The sequence below is a fragment of the Cyprinus carpio genome, chromosome B22 (assembly GCF_018340385.1).
Source record: "Cyprinus carpio isolate SPL01 chromosome B22, ASM1834038v1, whole genome shotgun sequence".
Lineage (NCBI taxonomy): Eukaryota > Metazoa > Chordata > Actinopteri > Cypriniformes > Cyprinidae > Cyprinus > Cyprinus carpio.
Window position 1 is genome coordinate 19,566,789 of NC_056618.1, and position 25,200 is coordinate 19,591,988.

Genomic DNA, 25,200 nt, shown 5'->3' on the forward strand with positions numbered 1-25,200 from the left:
TATATATATATATATATAAGCATATTAGCTTAAAATGCCCAACTGTTATCCCGCGGTGCTTTGAAATGCAAGTTAATGTAATGGTCTGTCTGACAGGTCCCAGGACAGTGTGGCCAGATGAGACCATGGGTCCATTTGGGCCTCAGGATCAGCGCTTCCAGTTGCCAGGCAATGTGGGTTTCGACTGTCACCTGAAGGGTACGGGGTTACAGATGAAAGGGCCGGTTCACAGGACGGTCCCGGACGTTTTAACCGCCCCATCCAGCACCGAGAGACACGAGTTCATCCTTGCTCAGTTTGTGAATGAGTATCAGGTAAAAATCTGCTCAGAAATCCTTTGGTTCTTCAATCTTCAGGTGTGGTGTTGATTCTTCTGTTTGTTTGTTCAGGGTAAAGAAGCGTCTCTGGCGGCGCAGAGAGTCAGTAAAGCTGAACACTATTTCAGTCAGTCAGATGTGGAGTGCTCCATGCGTTCCTGCCCAGAGCTGCTGAAGAAAGGTACTGTATCTCATAGAACATGTGCAACCTCTTCACACGTACAGCTTTTGAATCCAATCGTTGTTGTTTTTGGACAGAGTTAGAGCTGTTTTTCCCAGTGCTGCCTGCGAGTCCCATCACTGTCGTCACGGTAACACAGAGGAAGCAGAAAACGGCCACAGAAGATCAGAACCAAGATCAACAGGAACTACTAGATCATGTGAGTCTGACTGGAAAATTCAACGACACATTCTTCTTATTATATATTATTAATTATACATACACTAGTCTATAATAAGTCATATACTATTATAAATTATAATGCATCATAAAATCAACATTTTATAAATTATACATATTTGCATTGATACTTTTTATATTTTTAATGCAGATTTCAATTGAGCATAATTACATTACAATGAGGATCATCAATAAATACAAAAAATTACAAAAGAATGTAAAGTTGCATTATTTTAGTAATAAATTATTAAACTGTATATTTCTATGAATTGCATTGATACATTTATTTTATATGTATTTATAAATTATATAAATTATCATAAATTATAATGCAGTTTATGTTCATCATAAAATCATTATTTTCTAAAATCATTTAAATGATGTTATATTGTTTTGATAAATTTAAAAAAAAAATGCAGGTTTCAATTGAACATAATTGTATTTAAATACAAAAAAATACAAAGGAATGTAAAGTTGCATTATGTTAGTAATAAATCATTAAACTATATTTATATTAATTGCATTGTGATACATTTTATATGTTGAATTAAACTATATATTATATTTATAAATTATATATACATTATCATAAATTATAATATATTGGATGGTGATGCATTTTATTTATTTTTATATTTACATTGTACATTGTTTCATAAATGGCATATTTATTTTAATTGCATCATGATACATTTATTTATATATATATAGAATAATCAATGATGTATTATACTTATTATTATTATGAAATATTATATTTATAAATTGCTATTACAAATTTTAATATGTGACCCTGGAGCACAAAAGCAGTCTTAAGTCACTGGGGTATATTTGTTGCAATAGCCAAAAATACATTGCATTGGTCAGAATTATTGGTTTTTCTTTTATGCCAAAAATCATTAGGATATTAAGTAAAGATCATGTTCCATGAAGACATTTAGCAAATTTCCTAATGTAAATATATTAAAACTTAATTTTTGATTAGTAATATGCAATGCTAAGAGTTTCATTTGGACAACTTTAAAGGCGATTTTTCTCAATATTTTAATTTTTTTTTGCACCCTCAGATTCCAGATTTTCAAATAGTTGTATCTCGGCCACATATTGTCCTATCATAACAAACCATATATCAATGTAAATCTTATTAATGTATAAATTTCAATTTGGAAAAATTGACCCTTATGACTGGTTTTATGTATTAAGGTATTTTTATGCTGATTTTTATTTAAAAATAACTTGATGTGTTACAATTCAAATCATCAATGAGAAAAAAATTCTCAAGTTATATATCAGAATGCAGTGTTTCCCACAGGATTTTGTGAGATTTGTGTTGCGGCAGGTGACATCACATATTAATTAGCATATTTAATATGTGATGCATCGGTTTGCATTCAGACAAGTTCGGCACTTCAGATCTGTTCTACTCTCTGAACTGTCACATACTGTAATACAACTGAATGCTTAATAAAGCGGTTTCCATTTACATATTTTCTGTTGTCATACATAAAACAAGTATGAATAGTGGCTAAACACGAGCCATTAATACTACGTTAACCAGGAGTCGCTCTCACTTTACGCTTTAAATCCTGATTTATAATCGCGACATCATCTGATTAAATCAGCATACATCAAAGAACGACTACATGCAGTGGTATTGGCTTTATTACTTTTTTGTCTCATGCAGCGCTGTCTAACTGTGCATATTAACAGACGAAATATGTTCATATTTATAAGCCCAAACAGTAAGCGACAGGTGCTTGGAAACGCTGCTTTATATCCATTTTGATGAATGGAACAGTGTTTATTTGAAATAGAAATCTGTTGTAACATTATAAATGTCTTCTCTGTCACTTTCAGTGCATTAAATGCATCCTTGCTGAAGAAAACTAATAAAAAAAAAAAAAAAAAACGATAGTATATAAGTGTTATTAAACATCTGATTGCAGTTTGTCAGTGGTGCTAAAGAAATCTGCTTCACACTGTGGAGAGGAGGATACTGGGCCGATTTCATCAATCCACTGTCAGGAAAAGCTGTAAGTACCTTCATCTCAGTGCAAACAGATAAAAAATTCATGCACATCTATCCATGAGTGACTTCAAATATTTAGGAACTTTATAAAAGCCCGAGTGTTTTCTGTTGCAGTTTTTTGGCGCTCAGACGCCGGACTCTATTCTACAGCGTCACGCTGGCTTTCACATCGAGGACCTGGCGTCGTGTACGGTCATACGCCACGTCTTCAAGGAGACGTCCACGTTCGTCTTAACGCTCATCACTAACGCACCTTCCAACAGTCTGATCATGGAGAAACTTCAGGGACAAGCCAGCGCCTCAGAGGACAGAGACTGATGGACGTTTGCAAGCCTGAGCAAAATCTACGTACTGTTTCTTATAGAAGAGATTTTTGAATAAAACTTGCTGGTTGTGATGTTACAAAATGAGCTTTTGAGAGTAACTGCTGTTCTGAGGTGATTAAAAAAAAAACAGCAAAAATGTTAATTTATTAAAAAAAATATGAATACTTAATGAAATGAACACAGACGTGAATCCACATGGTGCTTTACAAAACATCAGCAGCCTTTGAGAGAACGTACTGTGGGTAAAACATCGTCTAGAGTCGGGACGCCTGAAACAGAGGAAACGCAGCTCAACTAGTGCCACAATGTCTGACTAACATTTTTTTTTTTTTTTTTTTTTAGGTAAACATATCATGATTTTAGTGCACTAGAATACTATTAGATGAACTGTTCATTTCAGTTTGACTGGTTTTTGTCTTGTTGAATGTGAATAAAGTTTGTCCTCACCCAGCGTTTGCAGGGGTTGAAAAGCGGAAAGGATTCCTCATGTTCCTTCAGCTTTACGATGATACTGTGAAATACAATACAAACACCAACTGTCTGCAGTTTCCAAATGAACGGAGGAGCCTTTTATTGTGTAAAGTAAATTGTTCCGGCAACTTGACAAAACATTTACGTGTTCCCAAATTTAGGTTCTTTAAAAATAAAAAGGTAAAACTAAACTTTATGGCACTTTTTTCTAAATCATTCTTGCATAAACTGAACCAATAAATTGTATTCATGTATCCACTTTACAATAATGAGCAAAATGTATAATTATTAACATTTAAATTGTATAATTTCATGGATTATGAGAGACAATGATTCAACAATGAACATGGTATATGTCAGCATTAACTTAGTTCAGCAAATGCTTTTCAAAAATTGAATGGATTCGGTAGGGTGAGGTAACAATGATATTGACTGCTGACATTTAGGGCCAGATTTACTAAACGGCAAATTAGCGTTCATGCGCAATTCCATAAAAATTCTGTGTGTGATTTGCTGAAAATGCGCACATTAAAGAACACAGACGCAACATCTCATTTCCGTAATGTCCAGCTTTTAGACAAGCTTTTTTTGAGTGTTCAATAATGGTGTAATTTGACGAGCGCAAACGTTAGTAAATCGCATTGCATGATTGATTGAAATACTCTCCTGCCATAAATTAACTGATCAAAAGGGAAACTCCTACAAATGCATATTCAATAAGGTGAAGTCACAAAAAAACTGTGTCCACACCTTAACAGCGCTAATTCTTCACTGCACATCCTATTAGTACCATTTTAACGCCAAAAGACAGTTTGCGCTGACGTAATCTGGCCCAAAATGTGAGCATTTATGCTGTAAACTTTTTCATTTACTAAAATGAATACATGCTTTTAAAGGTTTATGATACATAACGTACATATTATTAACCATTATTATTTTGATAATTGATGCATGGAATTAAATTTTTAAGGATCATTTCCTTAATGTTTTCATATACATTTTTAACATTTCACATTGAATATTATATTATGAAAGAAAATGATTAAACAACGAACAAAAGTACATTTATGAATATAAATGAAGTTAGATTAGTAAATGCTATTAAGACATACTGTTCATTAGTTCATTACTAACCCATTAACTAATGTTAATTTGGACATTATTATTGTTATTTAAACTAACAAATTAAATGTGAAAATTTATGCTTAAATTTTTTACATGCCATTCTTACATAATTTAAAGCACCAAACTGAACAAGTCAGTTTAAATGAGGTTCAATTCATAAGCATTTATGTACTAGATACCATAAAATAATTGGCAAAATTTCTATTTGTACATATACACTTTTAACATTTCAAGTTGTATAAATTAATTATGATTCAACAATGAAATATATTTCTAAATTAACATCAAATTATATGAGTAAATGCTGTAAAAAATTATTGTTCATTGTTAGTGCATTATATCTATGGCATTAACTAATAATAATTAATCGCACATGATTATTATTTCTGATAACTGACGCATGGAACTACATGACAAAAAGTGTACTTTAGGTAATGTATTACATTTACATTTACATTTAATCATTTAGCAGACGCTTTTATCCAAAGCGACTTACAAATGAGAACAGTATTAGGTATCAAGTATTGAAAAACTTAAATGTCAACATATTTAAGTTGTGCATATTTAAATGCCTAAAATAAAAATAATGATTAATAGTACAAAATATATACTATATATATATATATATATATATATATATATAAATAATACAAAAAAGAAAAATGCATTGTTAATTGATACCTCATGCAAAAGCAAAAAACTGCAGGGAGTTTGTTAGCTGATGAAAAGCTAATTTTCTAATGACAAAAAAATAAATAAATATAAAAAAATCGAAAAAATCGAATGAATACAACTTGGTTATGGATAAAAGATATAATGAATAATGAATATATGTATATGGATATTGAAGTTTTAGTTTTTTATTTTTATGTAATTTTAATTTTACGTGTAATTAAATAACTGTGGATGTTATTAAATTATTGAAATATTAACTTCTGAAGGGGACTCCAATTAAATATTTAGGTCAGAAGGGTTTTGGCTGACGGAAAAGTTTGGCAATTACTGCATTAATTGATGTTAGTGACTTAAACCTCATCATAAAATCTTATAGAACAGGTTTACAGACATTTGAGAACAAAGACTAAAACAGTGAGATGGACGCACCTGTCAATGTCACTGCTTTCCAGAAGGCTGTAGAGCTCCTGACCTGCAGCGTTTCCTGACTGCGACACGATTGCAGCTACCTTATTGAGGACCTCGCTAGGGGGCACTTCATCATCTAGATATAAAAACATCAATTCAGAGAGAAAGACGAAGGTTGCATGTCATGCACTTGCGCTGAGATATCTTTCATAATATCTCACTACCCAAGTCCAGAACGTCTCTGAGGTTCCTCATGGCGCTGCTCATCTCGCCCAGCTTGGTGTAGACCTCGTTCATGCGAGGATAGATTCCCGTCAGCGATGGAGCATCAAAGAGTTTCTGGAAGTGGGCGACCATGGACTCCAGGGTGTGTCTGGTGGGGCTGCGCAGAACCTGAGGAACATCGAGAGCATCTTCAGCTGATGGAGCACATTAAGAGAAATGTTGCTTTCAGGAGAAGTACCTTGTCGTCTGATGCCGTCTCATCGAGCAGAGTGTCGACGATCAGCATCAAGTCTTCCACCCGCACAGGATCTGAAGGAGCAGTGATGCTGCCCTCTAGCTGCCATGGCAACAACCTCTTCTCCAATCGGATGAGGGCACGATGAAGATCCTAGTGAACCAAACAAATCATATTCAAACACAATGAGTTTAAGTGCAGTCACACTGGGGACATTTCTGTTTGAGCTTTGCTTCATACAAAGTATGAAGTTGATGGTACAAATTGTACCCTTTTGTTAAATTATTCAAATTTTGGCAACATTTTGTGGGTTAAATTCAGTCTTTTCAATGTGATCTAGAACAGTTGAACCCATTGCGAAATCTGAGTGGGGTAAACTCTTCACATGAAAATTCTGGTAGTGCAGACTTGTATTGAAATCATTTTGTCTGCAAAAATTTGCCAAAATTTTAATTTACAAAAGCTGCGGCCACTTTGCCATTGTTTGGCAAATTTTTGTGGGTAAAATTCAGTCTTTTAACAGGATATTTCACAACTGGTTCAACCATTTCCAAACTCATAGATTTCAAACGAAACCACCAAATTACGGCTATTAAAATTCACAGAAATTTAATTTAACTAAAAATGTGGTTATATTTACCATTCTTCTGTGAAATTCAGTAGTTTTAGTAGAAATCATTGCAATCAGGAAATTTGCTTGAGGGTGAAAGATTTCCTCATTCAGATTTTTCAATGGGTTCAACCATTCCCATAGATTTGTTTTAAAATTATTGAATTTTGCTGTCAAAAATTTGCCAAACAATGGCAAATGTGGCCGCACATTTTAGTTAAATTTAGTTAAATTCATTGCCCAAAGATTAAGCGTGTTTTAGCCACTGGTTCAACCGTTCCCAACTGCATAGTGCGACTAAATTTTGTCCATGAAAATTTTTTAAACATAAAATGTGACCACATCTTTAGATGAATTCAAGTTTCAGCAAAAAAATTTCATCAAAGGCGTAGCAATATATGAAGGAGAGTTACTTCTAAACCAAACAGATTTCTGTCGGTCAATGCACCAAATCCACGTAACCAATTTGAACCAGTTGTGAAATCTGTGTGGGGAAATCTTTCACCCTTACATGAAATTGCGTAGATTCCTACTGAAATTACTACTGTACATTTTGCACACAAAAAATAACCAAACAATGTTAAATGTGCAAATTTCAGCAAAATTTTGATTTTGCAATAAAGGTCCATTGTCTATGATCAGTAGTGTAGCGATGTATGAAGCACTTCTCTTCTGACCTCTGTTGGTCAATGTGGCGAATCTGCGTAATCAACTTCGCCACAATTTTTTCTGTGAAAAATTCACCAAACAGTGATAAATGTGACTGTACTTTTAGTTCAATTCAATACACAAAGATTTGACTCACTGGTAGAGAGGTTAGTTGTCGGTGCCAAACCTCCAGGGTTGGAACAATCAGCTCAGACTCCGCCTCCCTGCTAAGCTCTAGGTTGGTTTGCGCACGCTGCCTCAGCAAACCCAGCGGAGCACTGGGATTGGTCAGGACGGCAGTGATGTCACGTAGAATCTGTAGAGTAAATCAGATTGTGATGATGTCAGAAAAGCATCAGCTACATTCCAGATGGCACTTTCATTACACCATGAGCTCATTACATAAAGTTTAAGTTGCGTTATTACTGCATCATATTTTCCGTCAGTCCGATCAAATAGCGAGTCTTTGTTTGCCACACAAGACAGAAGGTCAAGTTGACCACATTGTGCGATACATAATACTGCAAATTTTACTGTGTTTTGGGAAATGGTTTATATTCTATGTGTATATTAGTATACCAAAAAAATAGTATGCTATTCCAAACTGTGATAAATCTCACCTTCTCCAGCTTGAAGGCGGATTCGGCTTGTTTGTGTTGAACTTTCACAGCAGAAATGAGATGACTGACATCTCGCACATTGAGTTCCTTACAAACATCCTGGAAAACAACCCGAAACATCCGACCTTTTAGTCTAATTGAGATACTGTGGTAGCTTTCACTGATATTTTAAATTGAACAAAAGAGTGTTTTATGGTTTTAGTTTTATCTTCACGTACCACAAGGTGTCTCTTGCAGGTAGAGGCATCCAGGTGCTGGATGATGGTGTTATCTATGATTAGCGTCTCTGCCAAGTCCAGCGTTCTGAGTGCTTGGGATGATCTGTTTAATGAGTAATTCATTAGCCTGATTCATTAGAAGAACTGTTCGTTCATTTCAGATCTTACCTGATGTTGCTCTGCTGGATGATCTGATCCAAGCGTCTCAACTGCTGTTTGCAGGTTTTCAGTTCTTTTATGGTGGGTCTAAAATGTGTAACATTAAAAACGTCACCAACTAAAACTATATACCAATAGTAAGGGCTACAAAAATCCATTATCAACCTGGTCTCCAGATCTTCTTTTAACTGCTGGATTTCGGTCCTGAGCTCTTCTCGCTGAGCTTTGGTCTCCTTCAGCTGCTCCTGGTATGACTGGAGACAAGCAGAATCACTTTTACATGACAAGATCGAGAACAGATATCAAATATTTCTTATTATAGATACCTTTAAAAGGGCCTTATAGTTGTAGGACTTGTCAGTGGTGGCTTTCTCCACTGTGGATCTGTTCTTTTGGGAGTTTGAGGAGTCCTTCTCTCCAGAGCTACTTTTATATAATCTGCAGGAAAAGATGAAGCTGATGTTAGGGGAATTTACTTTTTTTTTATTAAAATAAACAACATTCATACACTTACTTCAGTTCATTTCGTAGCCGATGCATTTGGGACTCATATCCCAAAATGAGGACTCTCTGTCCTGTCAGCTGATCTCATCTCCTTCCACTCATCCTGCATTATATTACACTACAGCAGATGGCAGCACTGCCGCACTCGAGGGCTTTACATTATTGAGTGTGTGCTAACAGAAGCAACATGTCCAGGAGACGTCCCTGGAGAAACCACAAGTGCTAAACCATTCAAATATTAAAGAGTCATTTGAATATCTATGCTGCAATTCCAATAAAGAATGAAATTATACATTTCATGCAATTTAAAGTCAGGACAACATATTCAAAATATTCAATTATGTAAAAACTTTATAATTTATTTATTTATTTTTTAGTTTTTAGTGCTGTCAAACGATTAATCACAATTAATTGCATCCAAAATAAACATTTTTGTTTACATAACATATGTGTGTTTACTGTGTATATTTATTATGTACATATAAATACACACACATACGGCATATATTTAAAAAAATAATTACATGTATATATTTACATTCATATAACATTATATATAAATATTTTTAAACACTTTTCTTAAATATATACATGCATGTGTGTGAATTTACTGTATGTATACATAATAAATATACACAGTACACAGACATATATATTATGTAAACAAAAACTTTTATTTTGGATGCAATTAATTGTTTGATAGCACTCATTTTTTTTACATTACAGTAATGAAAACAATGTCAGTGCAAACATTTGTAATTTGTAAATATCTTATTTATCATCATATTTGTTTCATTTGATTTTGGGGTGAAATGTGATCAGGGAATGCTTTAAATAACCTTTTTAAAATTAAAATTAACACAAATTCAATTTAGTACAACCATCATTTTTATATTATTTTTATCATTTTTGGGTGAAGTATGACCCTTCACATGCAGGGATCATGAAATTTATTGTACTAAACATTATCATACCCATTTCTCTGGGTTTTGACAAAAAATAAAGACCGCCATTACATTAGAGGCATATTCAAGCATATTGACTGTGGATTTATGAAAGCTAGACTCACTTCAGTTGGCTGCTGGACTGAATGAGCTCTTGAATTAAACCTTGTCTCCTTTCAGAATCTGACAGCAATGTCTTCAACATCAGCCGTAGATCAGATGCAGACTTACGCTCCAACAAAACCAACTCTACAGCCAACAATAAACAGACAGAAATACTCATCAATACTGAAAACCAAAAATTATTATTATTTAACCAAAATGATGACTGATATATTTATAGATGTTTAAAAATAATTAAAGACATACATAAAAGTTCCCAAAAAACTAAATAAAATTGTATGTAATAAATTAATTAATTACAATAATAATAATAATAAAAAAAAGAATAATAATACATTTAAAGAGTGGTTTACAAATTATTCTTTATAAAATATAAAAATTATAGTAGACTATAATATAAAAAATAAGGTCACCAAAAAATAAAAAAATAAAAATGTTGTTACATCTGACCAATGACTTCCAGTTGCTCGAAATTACTTGAGAATAATTTTTCCTTTAATTGTTTTAAAAACTATTTTTAAAAGATCTGAAAGAAAATGTCAGTGATGCATTACCTGCAAGGTTCTTGTTCTCTGTAGGATCTGCAAAGTTGACAGGTTTGAAGCCATGATGCTGCAGCAACCTGTTAAGAGTGTCCCACTCTCTCTGCTCCTGCTGCAAGACAATGAAACACATTATAATCACCTGCATTATTACATGCAATATCAAGAATAAACCAATGCATTGCGAAACATCAGAAATAACTGCAAAAATATCAGAGTCTGCTCAGGCTACGATACTATGATATCCTGTGAAGTAAAATAAGGTACTAATTTAATATATAATATATATATAAACCGTAAACTGCCATGGATGGCAAAACATGGTATTCTAATGGTAAAGTGTCCAAAAACATGGTATTACCACAGTACACACAAAATATAAGCAGGAAGGAAACACTGTAGGGCAAACAGTGACTACAAACGCAGCTTGAATTTATTTTACTTGCAAATGTTTCAAGCTATAGTAATTTATACCATACCTTAAAGCACCGAAGAGTAGTGTTAATTAATTACTATCCTATCAAACCGTCAATTCATCATTTTATGAACCGAGAAACTCGAGTTGTTTATTGTTTCAAACAACAGAGCAGAAGCTGACACCAACTAAACGCTTCCTGGATTTAGACCAATAGGAAGACAGAATGATCAAGCCACGCCCATCACGTAGTTTCAGTACTGAAGTCAATAGGAAGACAGAATGATCCTGCAGTTTGCTACTTGAAGTTTCCCTCTTTTTTTTTTTTTTTTTTTGTAGTGGTGTTACTTAGTGGCCACTAGATGGCTGCAAAAGCTGAGTTTTTGAATATGGACAACCTAGAAATTTCAAATAATTTATTTATATTATGTAAAGTATTCAACTATCATATTTATATTTATTAATAATTTAATACTAATATTTAATAAAAGAAACAGATGCCATTTGCTGTGGAATACAAAAAATAATATGCATAAAATGCAAAACAAGACCTCAACAGATCAGTTCCACAATCTTTCAGACCAACATTTCTGTGGCGTGAGTTGTTACAGACAGCATCTACTGAGGCTCTAATCTCACTCCACAGGCGCTGCGCTCCTAAAATCACAGATTCGGTGGCATTTCATAATGCTTGCAGAGTCTTGGTTTGGAAAGAGCAAACTCACCTTCGGATGAAGGTCAGCATGCAAATGAAACCACTATCTGAAAAAAGAAAGAAAAACAGAGAGAGCGAAGCTTTGAGCGTCCGTTTAGTCATGTCTGTATTCATGTCCCTTTTTTAACCTCATTTTATAATATCCAGAAACTTACCTTAAAACGTCCAACTGGATATGAGCAAATAAACATAAAAAAGTAAAGTAACATTTTTCTTTTTCATTTTAAAAGTTTAATATTAAAAGCTCACATTTTGCATATGAAATAAAGTAATAAAACACCAACATGGAAAACACTAATAGATAATTAATAATAATAATAATAAAGTTTTAGAAGATAAACGATCACAAGCCCAATGATATTGCCGCCTTTGTTGCGCCGTTGATGATGAAGCCACACCCACAAATTGCGGAGCTACGTTTTTCTTTGACCAAACTCTGTGACCTACACGATGAAACTGGGCGGGAAACGTAAGTAGAACGCTGTTTTTTCGAATAAGAAATATAATTATACGCAATATAACAGACTATCCAATTAAAATATGATAAATATGATTTTCTCAACAAGAAAAACATACCATATCGCAATCCCTGAGGCAAAAATGCTCGTCCCTGAGGCGAAGTAGGTCTTGCCTCTGAAAGTAACCATACTATTGTCAACAGTGCCAAAGTTATTACAATTATAACGATAGTATAAAATCATAATTAATTCATATTAGGTCTCCTTAAAATAGTGAAGGTAAAAACTGTTATTATGTCATAGAATGACCTCTTCTTCGAGCAAAGTCTTCAAAATCTTCAAAAAAACCTCTAAAGACACATCTTTTACACCAGCACCTGACGAACTAATACTAGCACTTACCTATTCTAATCTGTTCTGTTCTGTTCTGTTCTATTCTATTCTATTCTATTCCATTATATAGGCCTATATATATATATATATATATATATATATATATATATGCTAAATGACTAAATGTAAATGTTAGTCCCATTTTAGGTAGGCTACTATTTTTTTGTATTAATTTAGAAATGTATCATTGATTTTAAACAATTCATTACTTTTTTCTACTTCTATATTTCATGTATTTTAATGTGTTTTTTCATGGATTTAAAATATTCATTTTTTTTAACAATGGATATATCTTCCTGACATCGTGGTGAAACTGTGCCACTAAATTGTAAGGTCTTACTGTTTATTAACTATCATGTTGGATTCCACTTCTTCAGCTTTCGGCTTGTTGTGTTGGTAGGTTAGGTTTGGTTTGCAGGGTGAGGTGTTGGATTTGATTTTATGTTATGTTAGGTAAGGTGCTCGGGTGTCTGTTCTCCCATCTGTTGACGTTAAAAGGCCCGGGAAGGTCCATTAAGTAGTTTAATGGTGGCAAATCGAACAAATAAACGAGCTGTGACAAATGAAACGAGGTGCATTCTGAATTAAAGACACTGGCGAATCGATACGTTAGCACAACAGTGCAGGCCAAACTCATTCAGCACTGAAATCCAGAGCTTGACTAAGGCCAAAAAACTTAAATGCAACCCCTTCGTTTTGTACGTTGTTGCATTCTGAAATGATCACAACTGAAATATGTGTGTGTGTATATATATATATATATAGGAGATTGAATTTGGATGAAAAACTTTAGTTTTGTAGAGAGATATTGTGATAGAGATCTTTCCTGAGTGTGAGAGATCAGACTTTCAACTGGTTGTTGAATGGATCACATCTTTCAAACTGGCATACAATATTGTAACCAAATGCCTGACTTACAACAACCTGTTCTTCATCACTGGCCTTACCTTCATTGCGTCTATCCTCTTTGGTCCTCAACAACTTCTTTAATTAATTATAACTGATTTTCTGATGCATTCCTGTCACCATCATCACCGCCTTCTGAAATAAGTACAGATATGTTTCTCCATCTTCCAAAAATCTTCCAAAAATGAACCTAAAACACATGCATAAACGCTATTATGCTGCCCGCCAGTGCTGGTCAATAGTGCCAGCTACACCAAATATGCATCCCATAATAGGACTTTGTCAGTTATGCATGAGATTTTTTGGTATCTGAGTTATTGTTTTTTATAAAAGTGCATTAAAAATCGCCAAGAAAACACATATGGATGTAAAATTATATTTTTTATAACTTGAATTTATATGTATTTTCTAGTCCAAAATGAGCTCACTATGGGGCCTTGAGAGCATGTGACCATACATGTACTGCATTGTTACCAAAACTGTGAAGCACATAGTAAATCATTTTTAATTTTACTGGTTGACGGGGATGTCATTTGACGTCATTAAAATAAAATTTTGTTGGTTGAACAGTAATATTGTAATTTAAATGCACTTTTCTTAGCGTTATTTATAAATGACAATATCCCATCGATGAAATAAAATACACGACTCCAAGTTTAATTACATTCCTAACTGAAATGTCTGTTTGAACTTGATTTGCTATGTGTATTCTATTGAAAATAATGTATTCATAAAAGTTATTATAAATTATATTGTTTGTGAACTTTAACTAGCATCACTTTAGTTTTGTGAAATACAATTGCGTGTTTACTTGAGGTAAAAGAAACAAAAAATAGAAGATGTCCATCAAAAACTGAACTTTGTGTGCTTTGTCCGAGATTTTGGTCTTAAGTACTTAAGTCAGTTTTCTTTGAGGTAAAATTCTTTCATCCAAAAGCCCTGACGTTTTTTATTCTTTTTTTTTTTCCCACACTTCAAATCATCTTATCTCGCTTTGGCAATTTGAAGCAACCAAAACAACCAACATGTTGTGCTCGCACACAATGCCTTCAAATTACGCTTAACAAAAACAGTTTAAGTGGAGTGAGACGCACATCTATGACTCCAGCGACAAGGGCAGAAAGAGCGCCGCTTTTCTCTTTTTACACACTTCACCTCCTGAAAGGCAATTTGGAGATAAAGGTTGAAGCCGGAAGCCATGAAAGGCGTCTAACGCTAATCCTGCCTCACCTTGAGTCTGATCGAACTCTGAAAATCATCCGCAAATCTCTTGTTTCTTCCCTGAACCGTAAATACATCCACACGGTTCGCACAACAGAGGGCAGCTTTCTTTTTCTCGCACTGGAAGTTCTCTGAAGTTAAAGATGGTGCCGACAGATGGTGGAAGTTTTTTCAAGTTTTGATGGCCGATAAGGTTACTTTATTTTGTTTGTTCAGGCTCCTGTGAAGCGCAGAGATGAGGCAAATCCGTGCCGGGATTATCTTCCACTTTCTCACCTCGCACAGGTGTGGAGGGCTGATATGGCCCAAACCCACATGCTCCCGATGCACCAAGGGAAGAAGCGGGACAGCTGTGAGAGGGAAGCCACAGGTTTGCACAGATGATCAGACCATTTTCATTTCATACGAATGGGAGAAGAAAGAAATGAATTGCTTTATAATGTAATGTTACTCTGAAAAGTCCTGTCTGAACTCTGGTTTAAGATGTGTATAGTATATGGGGAAATATTCTTCATACTTCTTTGTATACCAATTGCTAAACTACCGTTGCAATGAAATGACTTCCATAAACTAAAAAGGGAAGATGATTTGATGCTTAAAACGTACTTTCGTGTAATCATCAGGCTGATTCAGTCATATGAAAAAATATTGTTGACACCAACCCAAAGACAGCAATAATTATAGCTACCTTTCTTATCAAGTTTGACATTTGGAGGTGAACAGAATCAGCAAAACATGTGTTGATAAACAAACTAGACAAATAATATGCTAATTGATTAGGTTTTGGAGTGTTTTTTTTCTCCTTTTTAAAAGTTGATAAGCCATTTTATTATGCGGTCCTACCATTTTATTGTTAGTTACATTTTAGTACTACAGTACTGCTTTAAATGTTTAGGAAATTAATGTTTTTGCATCTCCATGAAATTATTTTTAAATAAATGTGAACATTCTTAAAAATCCAATGTTCATGAACATCGTAAAGTATTAGAAATTTGATTAAAATCTGTTGTACGCCTCTAAACACACAAAAAACAGGATACAAGCATGTTTTTAGACGTTCTTGCATTCTTTAGAGAAACAAAGGCTTCAGTCCTCAAAACCGATAAATGGTAATGTAAAAAGAGAGAAGAGAGGAAACATTCTAGAATGTGAATTAAAGGAGTCACGGATAAAAGCACTTTAGCCGAAAGTGCCATTGTTCAAAGACCAATCCGCCACAACGAGCCTGCGAGCTCAGATAAACACAATTTCACTCTAGTCACTGCGATTAGCACACTGCTAATCGCTTCATTTTGCATGTCGCTATTGCCTGTAAACAAAAGGTCATAATTTAGTGGAATTAGACTTCCAGAAATGAATCCACTTGAACCTCTTTTGTTCTTAAGAACGCACAAAATACTGATAATGTGCTTTTAATCCCTCACCAAGTCTATTAAATTGTTTGGGTATTTAAAAACTTTCAAGCTTTCAAAAGTCGGTACAATTGCACAATTGCACGAAATTAAGTACAACTTTCAGGATTATAAGAGAAACACGTTGCAATTACGTTTGTTGTTTGGGGAATGTTAGAACTCGTGAAACAAAAGTTTGACAGACCAGTCCGATATACCACTAAGACTGTGATCATTTTATTTTCTTACAGATCCTTTTATACTTTTCCTTTCATGTAAAAACTCTTTCAACTTTCGAGTCTTTGCTTAGATGCAGCACTTAAAGAAACTACTGATTCCGGCACAGCAGAACCAGTTCAAACCGAATTCATGCGGGATTCTAGTTCAGACAACAAAGAACATCCAGAATTGTAGAACACAGTGGCATTGTGGGAATTTTCCAGGACATGTTCTCGACATAACTAGGTTGAGTACTAGAGTTTACATTGATTCTAGAGCTCCTGCTGAGCAGAGACAAACAAAATCATAAAGGCCTGGTCTCAAATGTTGCCCTTAGTCCTCTGAGGAGTGAGGACTCAACACTTTGGTGATGTAATGCAGCATAGACTGTTAGGTTGTAACCCACTGTGAAGTTCACTTCAGTGCTTTGCAAAAGTGTGCACTGTGGCTAAAAAGCACCCTATTAAAACGTAAAATGATGAATGAGACACCCTACGGTGTTGTGTACTTCATGGACACACACAAACAGGAACACATAAAGCAGCCTTTTTGGGCAAGACCAAAGTAATAAATATGAAATCTTAAGTAATTTTCTGGAGTCTGCAACATTGTAGATTAGTATTTTCATAATTACAATCACCGTACATCTTTTTTCTCTTTAAAAGCAATAAATGTTTCCCAATCGCAATCTGACTGACTTTGATTTTGGATGATACAGTTCAGTCTTTATTGTTTTCAATAAAAATGGCATCACATTCTTAATATTAAACAGGAAATTGGGTGATAAAATCAGTTTAAACAGAAAGCTAAATTGTTACATTTACAGTAAAGTGGAAATGTGGTTTTAGACAAAAAAACAAAAACAAAAAAACAACAACATGTACATTAGAATACATTAACAAGTATTAAAAAACAAAACAAAACAAAAAAAAAAAACACTGGGTTTTGACTTTACCCAAAATTGGGCTGAGCCTGTTGGGTAATTTTGTTGGAATTATATATATATATATATATATATATATATATATATATATATATATGTGTGTGTGTGTGTGTGTGTGTGTATATATATATATATTTTTTTTTACACATATTGGTCAATTACTGCTATTGGCCTATATTTGTAACTATCGGAGTTACTGGACATCGGCTGAATATTTAAACAGCTAATTACGTCCTATCAATCAAAAGGGAGGTGAAAAAGTGGGCCATTACAAAACTCATGCAGTGAATAAAATATTTCCGGCTTGTTAATTAATAGCACTTAATAATAATTATCACAGCTTGACTGTTATTTAAGCACCCTAAGTTAGCTAAATGTCAAAAGGATGCTATAGAGAATAAAATAATAAATTTCAATTATAAGTTATTTAATGTAAGGGTGTTTAAAAAGGTGGCAGAAAGCACAGTACCACCACTGGTACTAGAAGTACCAACTATCGGTATCAGAAGAGGTTTCATCAAAGAGAAATCTCTATTAGCACATACATTTTGTATTGCGCATCTCTATAGTTATTTTCACAATGTTGTGTATTTTTGTGCAATCAAGCTGCTGGTTTATAGCAACCATAATATAGATCGATTTGTCTCCTGTCCTGAGTGAAAACTTCCTGTAGGGAACTTCCTGGGTGAAATTAGAATTTTTACATTATTTATGAAAACAGTGATCCACTACCTAATACAATTATAGATGTAACTTAAAATAATTTTGAGGTAAAATTAAGGCAGCATTATAGTCAATGTGATTAACTGTGCAAGCCACCTTGATTGGTTGGTTTAGCACAAGGTATTGTTCACACCCAACGGCAAGATTTCAGCTGGGTTTTTTCTAACTCAGCCATTTTTTTTTTTGAGTAAACACAACCATGTTTTTTACAGATAAAAGAAACCAAGCAACTCTCAGTAATAATAGAGGCAAAAAAATAAAAAAATAAAATAACAACAACTATGGAGGTTAGATTAAAACCTTGCATTCCATGAAAATGTACAAAAAATCTCTTGCCGACAATCCCTTTCTCTTGGCTTATCTTAAGAGGTAAGGGAAAACTGGTCTTGTTCAATGGGTTTTTCAACCCATGCTCCAAGTCCTGCTTTGTAGAACGCTTTGAAGAGAGTCTGTTTGGCTGCGTGATACTCCACTGCTGCTTGTTTTGCCTCGTGGTAGGTGCCTGGCCGAGATCCTCGGATCCGCAGAGTCTCACTGAGCTGAGAGAGGTAAAAGGATATTTGCTTTTTAATATGCCAACATCCCCCTACAAACACCTTAGCAATTGAATCGCCTTTGGCTAGTAAATTTTTTAGTTTACTCGCCAGACTAATATGGCTGTAACAATACATGTATTCGTATTGAACCGTTTGGTACGAGGCTTCCGGTTCGGTATGCATTACAAACCAAATTATTTGCTGGACTAATCCTACTATATTTGGGAAATAAAAGAGCTTAAAGTGTCTGAAATATAATGTTCTCAGTGCCACTGCACTCAACAAGGCAGCCTAAATGACGTATCAAACCAAACCATGAATTTTGTAAACCGTTACTCCTTTAATATATATATATATATATATATGTGTGTGTGTGTGTGTGTGTGTGTGTGTGTGTGTGATTGCACATTAGCTCCACCTACTACCAGAGAACCCGACCGAGAGTTCTTTAAAGCTTAAGAATTCCAAAGGAACTCTATTATTTTGACAGGAAAATATAAGAATTTCATTTACATGTACTGCGTCAATTCTGCATGTTTTGTAATGTAAGAATCTCTCTCTCTCTCTCTCTCTCTCTCTCTCTCTCTCTCTCTCTCTCTCTCTTTCTCTCTCTTTGAGTGTGTGTGAGACAAAGCCATGGCGAGTCGTGTGCCTTCACACTAGAGTTTACGGTATGTCAAATATAGGTACGCTGTGCATCCATTGAGATCAACTGAAAAATAGCACAGATCGGTTGACGGAGATTGAAACTTTGAAGCGCTCTGTCAGAGTGTTCAGCGAGTGAAAATATATCTGTGCTAAACTTATACTTAGCCTCCAACTCACACACTGGTGAGTAAAATCTGAGAATTTATTACCCAGAGTGAAGATTTAGTCGCATATGCGAGTGATTTACTCGCAATTTAGAGGGGTTGACCAAGTTACCATATTTGCTGAAAATTAAACCTTGATTCTTCTAAACCTTGATTCTATATTCATCTATGAACTATCAACAGCCTTTACAAAAATGTTTTACCTTGGCATGTAGACAGACCCAGCGACTGTAGAGGGCGTGTTTACAGAGGTGAGATGGTCTTCCGAGATCATCTTTTCCTGTGGTGGCATTAATGATCTCCAAGCCCTGATCTCCGACTGTCCAATTGACGCTGAAGTTGGGAGCTTTCCCAGGTTGCCTTGCTTCTGTGTTACTGATACCTGCAGAAGAGGGAGAAAACAGACATGGTTGGGCAAAGAGCTGAGAAAACTGATACAATCAATCATTTATTTGAGATGTTTTACCACTAAGAAGAGGTTTGTTGAGGGCAAATGGCTTGGGCAGATCGTCCATGTCAGCGATGCGCTGGTACATGGCTCTGGAAAGATGGTCGGCATGGTACAGACTTCCCAAAATTAAACTGGAGAAATAGATGGGTTCTGTAAAATAACTCAGAAGAGACCCCTGCAATCCAATGACGTTCCATCTACAAGAGAAGAAAGAAAACCACAGATGTTTTTGAAAAGTACAGGTGCAGGTGTGCACCTGGTTGACGGAAAGAAACAAAGTCATTGGTTGCATGCAGTACAAAGTATTCGCCCCCTGCGGACATACAGCATGATACTTATGCCACAGTACCATGAAGGAATAAAACAACATCCTGATGTGAAAAAAAAGTGCACTCGCACACAGTCATATTTACGGCAACCATTGAAATGATCGGAAAAATAACACCTGCAATCTATAATCTTAATCACTGTGATTTCTCCGAAGCCTTCAGAATAATTTTTTTTCCAAAGGTGATGCATCAGATCTGAGCTCTCAAAAAGCCTTAGCTCACAGCTGGATGATAATGACCGCGTTTAACTGGAGTGTATTTCTTGGCATCCAATGCGAGGCATGTGGATGTGTTTGCGGCAGTAGGTTTCCCTCAGCAGGACGGCTGTTTCTTGGAGACCAAAATCAGAGCCCTAATCAGGGGCCCAATGCTCCTGCTCCAGGGAGCCCCCCGCTCTGGAGAGAGCTGAAGTGATTGGGGTTTCAGAGCCAAGAAGACAGCCAATCAGCTGCTTTTTGAGTGCCACTGGATGCAGGCAACGGAATGCTAATGAGACTCGTTAAAGTTGGGGGGAGGGGGCTCAAGAAAAAAGTAAGATGGTCTTAGGAAGCATTCGACATCGAGCAGATCAAGGAGAGGTGTCACTACAAAAGCGGGCCACCTGATGTCAGCATGCTTTTTTTTCCCTCAAAAGGAATCATCAATCATTAAAGCCAAAGCTTTTCCAAAAAAGGCAAAACGAAAAGGAAAAAAAGTCAGTTTTAGCTTAAAACATGAGTAGATTTTAATCATGGTCACAATATAACAAAATAAACATTGACCCCTATTTACATTCAGTATTTTTGTGAAAACAATTTTTTTTTTTCAAAATACATTGAAATGCATAAAAAATAAATTTTTCTTGTATGGAATTGAAATTGGTTACAAATGTCAACTTAAAAATATCTGCTTTAGGGCAAATTATTTTTGAGAGAGGCAATTGAGAAAACAAATATTGTATGAAAACAATATTGTTAATCATACCTGGCAATCTTGTCACTACACGACATGGTTAGCAGTCGTTCTCCCTGCAACACTCCATCCCAGGTCTGAATGGTGTTACTCGTACGAACGGGTATTGTACCTTCTCCAGACTCAATCTTGGTTCGCAGTTGTCCGCGAGCCTTGCGGTTTGGATGTCGGTCGCCCTGGTCTAGAAAGAGCGAGTTGAATTGAATTTACTACTTTTTAAAAACTGGTCCATATTTTGTTGTGGCATACAACAACAAAATGAGCAAATCCATCCATCCGTCATAATTTACATACCCTCTGCACCAGCCTCATGAGGGGAGAAGATCCGGGCATCTCCGCAGGGTGACGTGCTGATATACAGATGGAACTGAATATCGTCTTTTAGCCGGTAGCCATGTTCACTACAACATCTGAATATGGATTTCTCATGTTCCTCAGTGCTGTCGCTAAAGAGAAAACACACACACTTGTGAGATCTATGATGTCAACAGAGACCATTAAGAGGGCTTTGAAATGTCTATAATTGAAAATAGGTCCTTGGCCTGACAACCATGTCATCAAATCTGTCATTTATTATTTCACAGCAAATAAAGACTGTGTCTAATTGATCACACACACATATATCCATATCCATATCAATTAAAGCTAATCGGCATCTGAGAAATTGATCCAAAAATAATCGTCCATATCCACAAGCTAGTGTGAATGATTTGTCATTTTTTAATGATCATAAAATAAAGGATGACAAGAGAGTATTGTTACCACCCAAACTATTTTACATATTTTATTATTATTAATATTATTATAAAAACAGAACTTATACATTTATTTTATAAGTATATTTGGTTTATAATTTAATTATAATTTTAAACGCAATAAATAACATTATGTTATAATTATATAATATACAGTACTAGCATGGAAATTATACATTAGTGTCAATTTGACATTAATGGTGTTCCTCAAGGATCTGTTCTCGGGCCTCTAGTTTTCATCATTTACTTCCGTTAGGTCACATTATCCATCATCATGGTTTTTTACTTTAATTTTTATGCAGATGACACAACTAAACACCTGAAAACATATCTGATCTGGTTGTGCTTTTTGTGTTCTCTACATTCAATGTATATGTATGCCTTCATTTCTGTTGTCATGGTGAATAATGAATGATTGTAAAGCGTCTTGGAGTTTGCAGAAAGGAGCTATACAAAATAAACTTATTATTATTATTATGATCTAGAATGATTAAAAATATATAATTGCAAATGTAAAATAAATATGTATATTTGTTTCACCTGAGGAAGTATTCCATCTGACTGTACAGGTATCTGATGAGGGAGCGACGTGCGATGATCTCAGCATGGCAGTCGTTAAGGGCCAGTCCTCGATCACTCATGTACTCCCCATTTATACACTTGGTTCCTGTGGTGACGCAAATCACCTGAGCATCCTTCACATCTGTACCTGATAAAACAGTCAATGCGATTTAGCCAAATAGGACATGTTCAACATTTCAGTCATAAGCATGCATTGTGCTTACCAGTTGTCATGACAACACCCGCAAGAACTTTCCGCCGTGCATGTGGAGACGTGAAGTTATCCGTCAGCTCACTGAACTTTTCCACAACTAAATGAGAGACGGCGTCTGCGAGGACCTGAGGAACCCACAACCATAACTGTACATACATCTGTATACAGTGCTTGCATGTCATTAAGCTAATCAGCAACAATTACACTGCTAAAAGACTACAGCGTTATGGAATAAACTCCAAGGACACATTAAATTGTTGCTTTTAAAAAGAGAACATGTATCCATTTTAAAATGGCTGACAAATTGGCAAGTACTCGAAAACAAAAGAAATGAACTGCTTGACTGACACAGACCTTTTACTGAAAGATCTCTTTAGACAGAGAGGTGAGAGTGTTTTCCTGTTTGAGAAGTGCTTCTGTATCTGATTTTAATTAAGATTCTGTTTATTCTCTTCGGTTGTTATCAAGGGGGAATGGGAGGGATTATGAACAGGATTAACTAATGTGTAAATAATGCCGTGTACACTGGCGCACCGATTAAAAGTTTAATGCTTGAGTACATTTGAAATCCAACTGAAACGTTCGTGTGTAGGTTCTGATTTAATTAAAATTGTTAAATGAAGACTGGCAGAAGCTTTATAAAGGACAAATGATGGTTAAGCAAAGCTACCGAAGCATGGCATTTAATCGCATTAAAATTGCTTTTTCAATATCAAGCTTGATAAAATGCAAGACAGAAGTCCTATGTATGGGGTCGTAAAGAAATTAAATGAATTCATTTATAGTGTAATCAGTTACTTCATCGTAGTCTAAATTTAGCCCAACATTGGGCAATTTTGACCAAACAATGATCACTTACACAATGGCACCCAGTGTTAACTTTCTGGGGAAAAATTTTAAACCATAGAGGGGAAAAATTGATGGGGTACACATTTCTCACCTGAGGCAGGTGTAGCTGAAGTCCCTCTCTTGGGATTGGCTGTCGGGATGGTGTCTGGTCCAGTTGCATGTTAAAAAGTCCTGACAGAGCCGCTTGGGCCGCCCTTGCTTTCGCCAGCTTTTTATTCCGTCCGGAACCTTGGAACATCTGAGTATCTACAGTAACTGCCATTATAAAGTTCTTGGCATGGCTTTCACCGCTCTCAGCCACAAACTCATACTTCAGTCCAGGCCGAAGCTCATTTAGGATCATCACAGCATTTTTGCCACTGCCTGTAGGGGGCATTGTGAGTGCAGGGGGTGGTGGGAGAGGAGGACGTGACCTGTTGTTGTTTTTCAGCGCCACGGGCAAAGGGTATTCGTTTAAGGAGCAGAGAGACCCATTGCTGCCAAGACTAAAGTAGAAGGTGTCATCAGGCGGTGCGGGCGTCTCAAATCCATTAAATAGCATGTCTGGGAAATCTGCTTGATCTGAGGTAAAGTCTGCGTTGACAGTCAGTGTGCGGCCCATTGCGAGATGAGCTTCGGATGCATTGGGAAACTGAACGAAAGAGCGAAGTGCTTTTTCAGCCGCATTCAGTTTGGCTTTCTTCTTCGTTGGGCCTGAGCCCTCAAATAACTGTCCGTTAACCTCAACGGTCATGACGAACACGGGTGCATGTACTGGCCCCGTCTGAGACAGAAGTTTGTACTGCAGTCCTGGTTTGATTTCATTCAGTTGCATGAGAGCATTTTTCGGCAAGACTGGCCCTTGCGGTTTCCTGCGCTTCTTGGGCCGGAATTTGGAATGCCCGTGGCCTTTGTTGCCCTCCTCCAGAGGGCGTTTCCTGCTCAATCCCCGAGCGTTTCCATTGGTTAAGTGAGGTCCCTCCCCCAGCACTTCTTTGGAGGAGAGGTTGTCCAGGTTGCGGTTTTCTTTAACGTCCATGCTACACGAACCTGTGATGTCCAGAGAGAGTAACTTACAATGCCTTCCATGCAGGACCTTGTAAATGTAAAATTTAGAGATTCTTTCATCTCTCTTTGTAACTGGATTGAATGATACCATCCTAAAAGCAGGTTTAGTCTAAAACATTTAACATTAAGACAATATTAATATGGTTTAAAAATATTAATATTGCTTTCAGAATAATTTTTTAGATATGACACTTGGTTTGAGGGCAATAGCCTTGTTAACATTAAAAAAATAAAAAATAAATTGTACACCAAACTTCCAGCACATAAACTCTTTATTTCCATTATTTAGATATTTATAGAATTTCTAGTAGAAAATTTTTATCTCAAAAATATCAAAATTATTTTCATATTTATTTTACTATATTAAATACAGTATGTATTATTGTTCACCCTTACTAAAGAACAACTGCATACTACCAAAACAAAGAACATCATATCAACCAGTTGCCAAAGCTGATGGAAATGAGTGTAAATTCTCATTTATAACATCCTGCAGTAAAAGCTTGACAAGTTACTCTTTTTGGTGCTCAGGAAATAAAAGTTAAAAGAGAGAGAACAGACAGACAATAACAACTGATATAGACAGTGCTACCAGAAAATTAATCTTAGATGTCAGTTTGGGACGATTTTGTCAATAGGTTCTTCCCAAATTCTGAATGGGAAGATCTGCATGTTTGGAGGTAATGTGCATTCATGGAAATGTGAGCCCGAGATGCACTGGGAAACTGTAAA

At 35.5% G+C, this 25,200-nt stretch overlaps 3 protein-coding genes and 1 pseudogene across 9 annotated transcripts in view; 1 reads left to right on the top strand and 3 right to left on the bottom strand.

Annotated features, from left to right (window-relative positions):
* Positions 1 to 25,200, bottom strand: part of LOC109082837 (glutamic acid-rich protein-like) — an 848,403-nt gene that overhangs the window by 168,141 nt on the left and 655,062 nt on the right. The window lies entirely within an intron of this gene.
* LOC109066817 (cobalamin trafficking protein CblD-like) lies at positions 41 to 3,654 on the top strand. The gene is made up of 5 exons (XM_042748609.1): positions 41 to 314; positions 390 to 498; positions 576 to 697; positions 2,664 to 2,750; positions 2,861 to 3,654. The coding sequence occupies exons 1-5, from the start codon at positions 66 to 68 to the stop codon at positions 3,062 to 3,064; spliced, it is 771 nt and encodes a 256-aa protein (XP_042604543.1). The 5' UTR covers positions 41 to 65; the 3' UTR covers positions 3,065 to 3,654.
* Positions 2,871 to 13,513, bottom strand: LOC109066814 (annotated as a pseudogene).
* The window catches only part of adarb1a (adenosine deaminase RNA specific B1a), a 29,994-nt gene continuing 22,139 nt past the window's right edge, over positions 17,346 to 25,200 (bottom strand). For 3 of the 4 annotated variants that reach the window (XM_042748583.1, XM_042748582.1, XM_042748580.1), the window contains 8 exons: positions 23,513 to 24,450; positions 22,583 to 22,697; positions 22,338 to 22,506; positions 21,337 to 21,488; positions 21,055 to 21,223; positions 19,778 to 19,959; positions 19,515 to 19,693; positions 17,346 to 18,502 (listed from right to left, as the gene is read on the bottom strand). In XM_042748583.1, coding sequence (XP_042604517.1) covers positions 18,326 to 18,502; positions 19,515 to 19,693; positions 19,778 to 19,959; positions 21,055 to 21,223; positions 21,337 to 21,488; positions 22,338 to 22,506; positions 22,583 to 22,697; positions 23,513 to 24,450 — 2,081 coding nt within the window. In that variant the 3' untranslated portion in view covers positions 17,346 to 18,325. Of the gene's footprint in view, positions 18,503 to 19,514; positions 19,694 to 19,777; positions 19,960 to 21,054; positions 21,224 to 21,336; positions 21,489 to 22,337; positions 22,507 to 22,582; positions 22,698 to 23,512; positions 24,498 to 25,200 lie in introns of all 4 variants that reach the window. The other variant, XM_042748584.1, reaches the window with a different exon arrangement.

Bases quoted from the DNA above. Each gene is read 5' to 3' on its own strand.
- LOC109066817 (XM_042748609.1), top strand. From the start codon at position 66: ATGCAAGTTAATGTAATGGTCTGTCTGACAGGTCCCAGGACAGTGTGG. The intron at 698-2,663 runs GTGAGTCTGACT...ATCTGATTGCAG, and splicing joins AACAGGAACTACTAGATCAT to TTTGTCAGTGGTGCTAAAGA. The intron at 2,751-2,860 runs GTAAGTACCTTC...TTTCTGTTGCAG, and splicing joins ATCCACTGTCAGGAAAAGCT to TTTTTTGGCGCTCAGACGCC.